This window comes from Psammomys obesus, unplaced genomic scaffold, assembly GCF_907164565.1.
Source record: "Psammomys obesus unplaced genomic scaffold, mPsaObe1.curated_primary_1811, whole genome shotgun sequence".
Taxonomy (NCBI): Eukaryota; Metazoa; Chordata; class Mammalia; order Rodentia; family Muridae; genus Psammomys; species Psammomys obesus.
Genome location: NW_026596064.1, coordinates 16,770,064 through 16,777,814, shown reverse-complemented (window position 1 = coordinate 16,777,814; position 7,751 = coordinate 16,770,064). Strand labels below are relative to the sequence as shown.

At 45.1% G+C, this 7,751-nt stretch overlaps 1 protein-coding gene across 1 annotated transcript in view; it reads left to right on the top strand.

Moving 5' to 3' along the window:
- The first annotated feature begins 596 nt into the window (after window positions 1-596).
- Window positions 597-7,751, top strand: part of Pla1a (phospholipase A1 member A) — a 35,285-nt gene continuing 28,130 nt past the window's right edge. Inside the window, exon 1 of the mRNA XM_055625077.1 lies at window positions 597-884. Within this exon, the coding sequence (XP_055481052.1) occupies window positions 731-884 (154 nt within the window). The 5' untranslated portion in view covers window positions 597-730. The remainder of the gene's footprint in view (window positions 885-7,751) is intronic.

The following is a 7,751-nucleotide window of genomic DNA, read 5'->3' as shown; positions in this document are numbered from 1 at the left end:
TCAAAGCCTGTGTTCTGGGCTTAACCTGCCCCGCTCTAACCCCCGACTCTGCATCACCCGTGTACGTTTCTTAAGGTGCCGTAAAGCGCGTTGTGTTGTTAGCACTCTCCCCCGCAAAGCTGTTGTTTAGAAAGGGTGAAGCTTGCCTTCTGTGGGCTTGCTTCCGTGGCAGGAACCCTGGCCTGGCAAGAGCAGCAACACGTCTCTTCTCAGACGAGACTCTCTTCCCTGGGACTTGACTTTCTAGTCTCAAGGGGCTGTGGAAGGCAGCACTCTGTAGAACCAAATTCAGTCCCCTTTCACTCCGTCCAGTACGTGTGTCATTGGCCGCACACTGGGTGAGACCTCTGGGGATTCAAAAGTGAAAGAGGTTTCCAGCCCCCAGCTGCACAGCTTTCCCAGGGACAAACATGTCCACAGAAATTCCATTCCAGTGAGAGTTTTGTAACCACGGGGAGATGAAAGGCTGCCTCGGTCATTGCTGACATTTCATAATGGGAAATGGAAGATGTGTGGAAAGCCATTTCCTGATCTTGTTTGGCACAGAGAAGAAGAACAGTGTGTTTCAATATCTCCAGCTTTAAAAAAAAATGTAGGAAGGGTGCTCATTTTCATTGAGAAGAAGAAACTGAAAACTCCAGAGCTTAGACAAATAGGAAGGTTTATTTATTTCTTTATTTTACAAGCTGTGGGGCCAGTTAATGATTATTAAGTCCCAAGTGGGTGTTGCATGTTGGGTGGGAGGCTGGGCTATGTGCTATCCCAGGCTTCAGGACTTTCCTTCATTCTGGCTCAAGACTCCAGCCCAGCGATGCCTCCTGGCCTCTGGGGGAGACACTTCTGGTTGTGGGGACCACTCTTATGGCTCAGCATTTCAAGTTCAGGTAAGCCAAGAGCTTGGGCCTTGGGCGGACTCTTGTTTCTTAAAGTGCCTTCTTACACAGCACTGACTTTGGAAGGTCCCCTGAAAGTCCTTTATCTCTCCGGAGGTGATTTTAAAATAAGAGGGGAAACCCTCTAATCATAATGGGAATGGTGGTGAGACCAGCAGCTCCTCGGGTTACCAAAACTGATCTTCCCCCAATCTCCTGACTAATTTTTCTAAAACCCAAATTACAAGCCAAGGTGACTGTAACACACAAACATTGATTAACTCTCAAATACAATACTCCTTTTCATTCTACAAATAGTTGCTGTTTCAAGATGTGGTTAATTTTAAAGTTGCCAAACGAACTTTGGAAAGCTTGAAGAACAATTTGGCCATGTATACACACACACACACACACACACACACACACACACACACACATTCACATATGCATCCACACACGTATGCACATGCATTGCACACAAATACACACACACACACACACACACACACACACACGCACATTTGTGGCACAGGGAGTGGGGATCAGCAAGCCTGGAAAGAACTCCTCTCTCCACCTCCCAACAGCAGACTGCTTTTCTGTTCTCCCCTAAGAGTTGCTCAGACTTCGGGCTGTGTCTAGCCTTCAGCTTCCCTGAAGAGTCTTTCCTGCTCCCTGCTTTCTTGCAGCAATCCCCTGCCCTGCTCAGCAGTCCTTCTTAGCTCCACCCCAAGTCCAACTTACACGGATCTATTCTCTCCGTTCAGCCTGGGCAGCTTTTCAAGGTGCTGCTAGGTTTCTGCTTTCTCCCTCTCTCTCTCTCTCTCTCTCTCTCTCAATGTGTGTGTGTGCGCGCGCCTGGGAGTATTTTCCCCTGGGTTTGTTCTTACAAGTGGTGGGTTTGGGGCTCCAGTCTCTAGCATAGACTTCACCCAGCGCTCTCTGTATTTAGGGCATGTTCAGTGAGTAGTACTGCCTTGCTGTGCATCGAACAGGGGGAGCAGACGCTGAGTCAGCGGACACTTACTGAGTATCTGTCTTTGTGTCTTATCACCTTGAGGAAGTGACTTTTCTTTCTCTGTCCTTGGTGATTATCCTTATCAAGTTGGAACGCCATAAAGGACCCATGCGGTTTGTGTACAAATCTGACCTCTGACTTTTGCTTAAGTTCAAGTGATTTTATTATTAGTGACTCGATGATGGGAGAAAGGGGGGCAGAACTGTCACAAGCCGCTTTAGGAAGAAGATAGGACACTCCTAGGAGAGCTGAGGGCTCACCAGGCTCTTTTGCTGCTTCACAGCTGCTCTGTCCCTGCTGAGGGGCAGCAGGTATTCACTGCCAGGCCTGATTTGAAATTTGAGGGTGGGAAGACTGGAAGGGAATTGCCCTCACACTCTCTTTTCAAGCTTACCTCGCAGCAAGCTCAGAGTTTCAGACACAGACAAAAGGAGACCAGGAGTCCTGAGCCAGGGATCGGGTTGGGGTTAGGATAAAAACGGATCCAGTTCTACATGTTCGAGGGATTCCGGATCCACAGGGGCAATGCTTGCTAGCAGGGTCTCTGGAGTTTTTACCCCTTGGCAAGGCTTTATTTGCTGCTGGTTCTCACACAGGCCTTGGGGGCCCAAGGTTTCTATTTCCCAGTTACTTCTACCTTTCCGCTGTAACTAAGTTTCTGTTGTCAGCAATGACAACATTTCTTGGATTAATGTTTCCTGTTCTTTAAAGAGGGCTATTCTGGAAATCCAGTGGGTTGGTAGGTAGGCAGAGATAGAAAAGGAAAAAGAACATAGTGGCTCCCAGAGGAAGAAGATGAGAGAAAAGGGGATTAAAGGAGGCAGAGAGATCAAGGCAAAGGAAAGGAAGAGTGTCAGAGGACCATGAGCAAGGAAGGTACCTGTGTGCCTATTGGCCAAGATGATCCCTCTCACCACCTTGCTGTCTTGGCGGGGAACATGCCAGGTTCTTCATGGCCACCCAGGTGATAAGCTGAGACGTTTCCCTTCTTTAAATGTTTTTATGAATTATGCTGATTGTGTGTGTGTGTGTGTGTGTGTGTGTGTGTGTGTGTGTACGTCACAGTGATCATGTTGAAGTTGGAGGACAGTTTGGACATTGGGATCCCAGGTCATCAGGCTGTGTGGAAAGCATCCTGAAGTGTTGAGCCATCATGGTCCCTGAGTGTTTTCTGAAGCCGTCTCTAACCTGAGTCCGGTGGCTTTCCAGGTCTCCTCTGAGCACCACAGGCATCACTTTCCAGCCTCCCCCAAGGTTTTGTGTTTATTTCCACTTTCTTTTTGCAACTTTTTGAGTTTTTGAGAGCAGCTGTGGCTGGAGTCCTTGAGTCCTGGAGCTTTGATTGCTTAAGGAAACAGCAAGATGGGGCCCTCGTTTCCATTTCCTGACATTTATGTAGGCTGGTTAAAAGATCCTGGACCTGAAAGAGCACTTTGTCCCAAAAAGGATCTCTAGGGTGACCCCTGCTAGTTACTGCTGACAAAGTGACTCATAGACCAGTTAAGAGCACAGCTGTGTGTAAATTTAACTTTTATTCACCTGATTTATTACTGCTAACTCTAGGCCTAGTCCTGGAAGCTTCTAGCCTCTGTACAATCTAATCTAGGCCTAGAATGTTTTCAGCCTCTGAGACTTACTGCTGAATAAGCTCACCCTTTCTTGTTCTTTTTGAACTCTGGCTGGTTGGTTCAATTAGCTGTTCTGGTTCAAACTCCTGTCTGAGCTCACTGATTTAATCTGACTTTTCTCAGCTTCTGCCTTTTGGCTCTGCTTGGCCTCATGCTAACTCTGGAAATATGTTCTTATCTTATGCATCCTCCTCATTATCTGGTTCATTCTATCTTCACCTTTGTGTCTAACTTGTTCTGTCTCTGTGTAACTCTCTGGGTAAAACTGCCTCCTCCCTCTCTCTGGGTTGCCCTCCTAAGTCCTCTTTTTACCTCTCTGTTCTCATGAGAGTTGGGCAAATCCTATTCTGTCAGTATTTTCTCTGATTCATCACTTTATCTGTTTCTCAATTAGACTTCACTTTCAAACGTGGGTGCTTCGTTCTACAAACTAACTTTACCTTCACTGTTTGGAATTAAGGTGTGTACGAAGGGCACGTCTGCATTTCAGCCAGAGGGATTAAAGGTGTGTGGTGTGTCTGCACTCCAGCTGGATGTCATAGGCCTTCGGACGTGGTCTCCAGCCACAGCAGCCTTGTTTCTGGATTAAAATCCCTTTACAGCTGTGTTTGTAGGGGAGGCTAGAGGCTTAATGAGGGTGCCAGAAAGCTCAGGGTCTATCTAACCCTAAGTTGAGCTGGGGCTGAGGAGAAGCAGCCAAGATGGCCTGGGATACACCATCCTTCCTGTTGCTTATGTCACAAAAATGGAGGCAACCAAATAAAGTGAAAGCCACAATTTACAAGATTTAAACCGAATAAGGCATGAAACTATATTCTATTTATGAAAACATAGCTCTAAGGACATGGTGTGACCCTCTTACAAACATTCTATATGTGTGAAATGTTTTTGTTTTTGTAAAATGCATATGCTGGGCCTGTGTATGAAATCCTTCCCGTGGTTACAGCTCAGTGGTAGAGAGCTCTTACCTAGCATGTGTAAGACCTTTTGTTTAATCTAGGCCAAATTGATTATTTATTCACCTTAACTCAGAAGCAAGATTTGATGGTCTTTGGGCAATGACGTCACATTTTATATCTTCTAAACAGACAGGATGCTTTTGTGCACAGGTAGGGCATCCGGGATGAGGATGAAAGATTCTCATGTTCAGTTTCATCAACAGTCGGGCTAGATTCTTCAAACCCCTCACTTCACGTGTGATCCTAGTTCGTCCAACTTCACCGGAGGCCTTGGGTCCCATGGCTGACACCCTGAACCTCCACCTGCTGTCCTTGCCTTGACATGCACTCTGAGCTCCATCCAATCTTCCAAGCCTTCCTCTTCTCTTGGACAAGAGAAGCACCAGGGATCTCACTCTCTCACTCTCAGTGTTTATTCTGGGTCCACGTTAATACAGTGAGTGTCCCATGAACACTGGCTTGGTCATTCCCTACCAGAGGGTTTTCTCAGGGAGGGCAAAATTATGTCTTCCTTCTTACGTAATTTACTCATGGCATAGCTAGACAAAGAGGAAGGTTCCCAGAGCCTTCTTGAAATCCACTCACCCTGAGCACTGGCTGGTGGTGAGCTTTGGAGGAAATGCATCCATCAGTTAGAGCAGAGTGCAGCTCCTTGCTTTGGCTAAGGAGACTCTCTGTGGACTTTAGAGGGTGGTGACTGGAACAGACATGAAGCACATTTGTGACCTGAAACACTCCACTGAACAAAGTTAAGGGGACTGGAGCAGGGGTGAAACTGTGTAGAACAAGGTGATTGGAATCCCACTGGAGGCAGCTTCTATTCTGTGTGCCTGGCCTGAGAAGCTCTGTGTGAACATGAAAAGGAAGAAGAGAGAGGGCCTCTCCCCCCAAGCCAGATCTGTTGTCTCTGAGCTTTCCAAGTTCACTCTGCTCTCCCAAGAGAAAAACTGAAGGTGACCTGCACAGAACTATCCAGGATCCTCTCATGGCCCCAGAGGAACACCGTGGACAGAGAACTGTCACAGCTATAGACATATTGACACCTTCCCTTCTGAATGAAAGTCTGGCTGGATGATTGACTTCCAGGTCCCTTTGCCATCCTTCATAAAGCCCTCGGTGTGCCAGGAAATCCCAGGTCTGCTTACAAGGGAATTTTCGGTCCCCAAAGCCTAACAGCTCTATCCAAGTTAATCACCCCAGAGAAAAACAACCCCAGAACAAGAGAACCTGGAGGCCCAGTTCTCCATTACCAGGGGATTTGGGCTCCGTCACCTGAAACACTCCTGCACCACCTTCCATTTCTTACAAGAGTATCCTGGAATGGCTTCTAAGGTCTTTCCTCCCACCAACCACTTCTCTTTTCTCTGAAGAGTCTTGTGTTCTGAGTTGACTGACATATTCTTCAAGGCCTAGTGCTTTTAAGTTTGAAGAATAGATTTTTCCCTTTCTTTGATTAAATTCTAGGTATTTTCCAACGCAAAACCAATATAGAATATAGAAATGTATGCCATTTGCGCTTGCCCATATTTGGTTTTTCTCTGAAGGTAGAAAAACAATAACAAAATGTGCACAGAAGTGGCCTCCAGGCAGGAGGTGAGTGGAGAGGACAGTTTAAAATTCTTAACTTTATTTTAAAAGGATAAACAGGCATTTTCTATACTGATAGATTATATATTACTTTCAGCATCTTCTTTGCACTGTTGTGAATTATTATTAAATTTTTAAATTATTATTAGTTACATTTTATTAACTCTGTATCCCAGCTGTATCCTGCTCCCTCATTCCCTCCCAAACCTTCCCTCTCTCCCTCATCTCCTCCTTGCTCCTTTCCAAGTTCACTGATTGGGGAGGACCTCCTCCCCTTCCATCTGACCCTGTATTATCAGGTATCTTCAGGACTGGCTGCAAAGTCCTCCTCTGTGGCCTAGCAGGACTGCTCTTCCCTAGGGGGTTGGGGAGGTCAAAGAGCCTGCCATTGAGTTACTGTCAGAATATTATTACTTTTTTTTAAGTAATAGAAGGGGCTGGAGGGATGGCTCATTGGTTACAAGCACTTGCTCTTCTTGCAAAGGATCATGGTTGAGCTCCTAGCACCTACACTTAACTGCCTATGGCTCCAGTTCTAGGGCCTATAGCAACCTCTTCTGCACTCTTTGGGCTCCATGCATGCATGTGTTACCCAAACATACATGTAATAACTCACACATGCACATAAAATAAAAACACATCTTCCTAAAAAGGACGACAATTAGAAAATATATGATTTTACATAAAATTCATGAAAAACTACAGTAGAGCAGATGGGAAAATACTGCTTATAGGCAACCACACAGACATAAGCATTTAAACTTTCTGATGCTTCCTTTTATTCTTTGCTCATTTAAGTGTGAATATAAGAAAATTATAAAATAACTTAAGGATATAAGAAAATTAAGTAAAAAAAAATGACAATCTTACACCAACCTCCTGTCCATTTAAACAGATGAAGAAATATGAACTTTTTTTCAGATCCTTTTTGATTTAAACATTACAGGTTATTAAATTGTAAGCTAACACAGTATTTCTTCATTAGAGCATTTCCAGACTTCCTCCTGTCATGTTCGTTGCTGAAAATGAAACCACTGGGTCCTGATTCAGTGGTCCTCTGTCTTTACCATCAAGCTGTTCTCTAAAGTAGTTGATCCATATTATAACCCCACCTGTAATATAGAAAGTCTCGTTTCTTTTCTCACGAGTGTTCTGTATTACTGCACTGTGTAGTTACAAACACACAATTGATACCCTGTTATAAAAGTCTTTAATTTTTAGTCATCGCTCTGAGAATTTTTGATTTGAGTAACCAGATGTCTTTAGTTCTAAAAATTACCTTTGTGGTATCTCTCCTCTCATCGTTATCTCACTGTGTTTTGAGACAGGGTCTCGTTATGAGCCCTGGCTGGCATGGAACTTGTGGTGTGTGTAGATCAGGCTACCCTTGAACCTGCTTTGATCCCTCTGTTTCTGCCCCTTGTGTCAGTGTGCCGCCATGTCTGGACCCATCCTCTTCCTTCAGAGAACCACGGTGAGATAAGTAATAGTGCCTCTCACTTTTGTATTGTTTTGTGTTTTCGTTGTTGTTGTTGTTTGGTGGTGTGCCATATTGAAGCCAGGGTTTTACCTGTTTTAGGAAGTGTTCTACCACTGAGCTACAGCCTCAAGCCCGTGTGTGTGTGTGTGTGTGTGTGTGTCTGTATGAGTGTGTATGTGTGTGTGCCTGTGTTTGTGTATATGTGTCTGT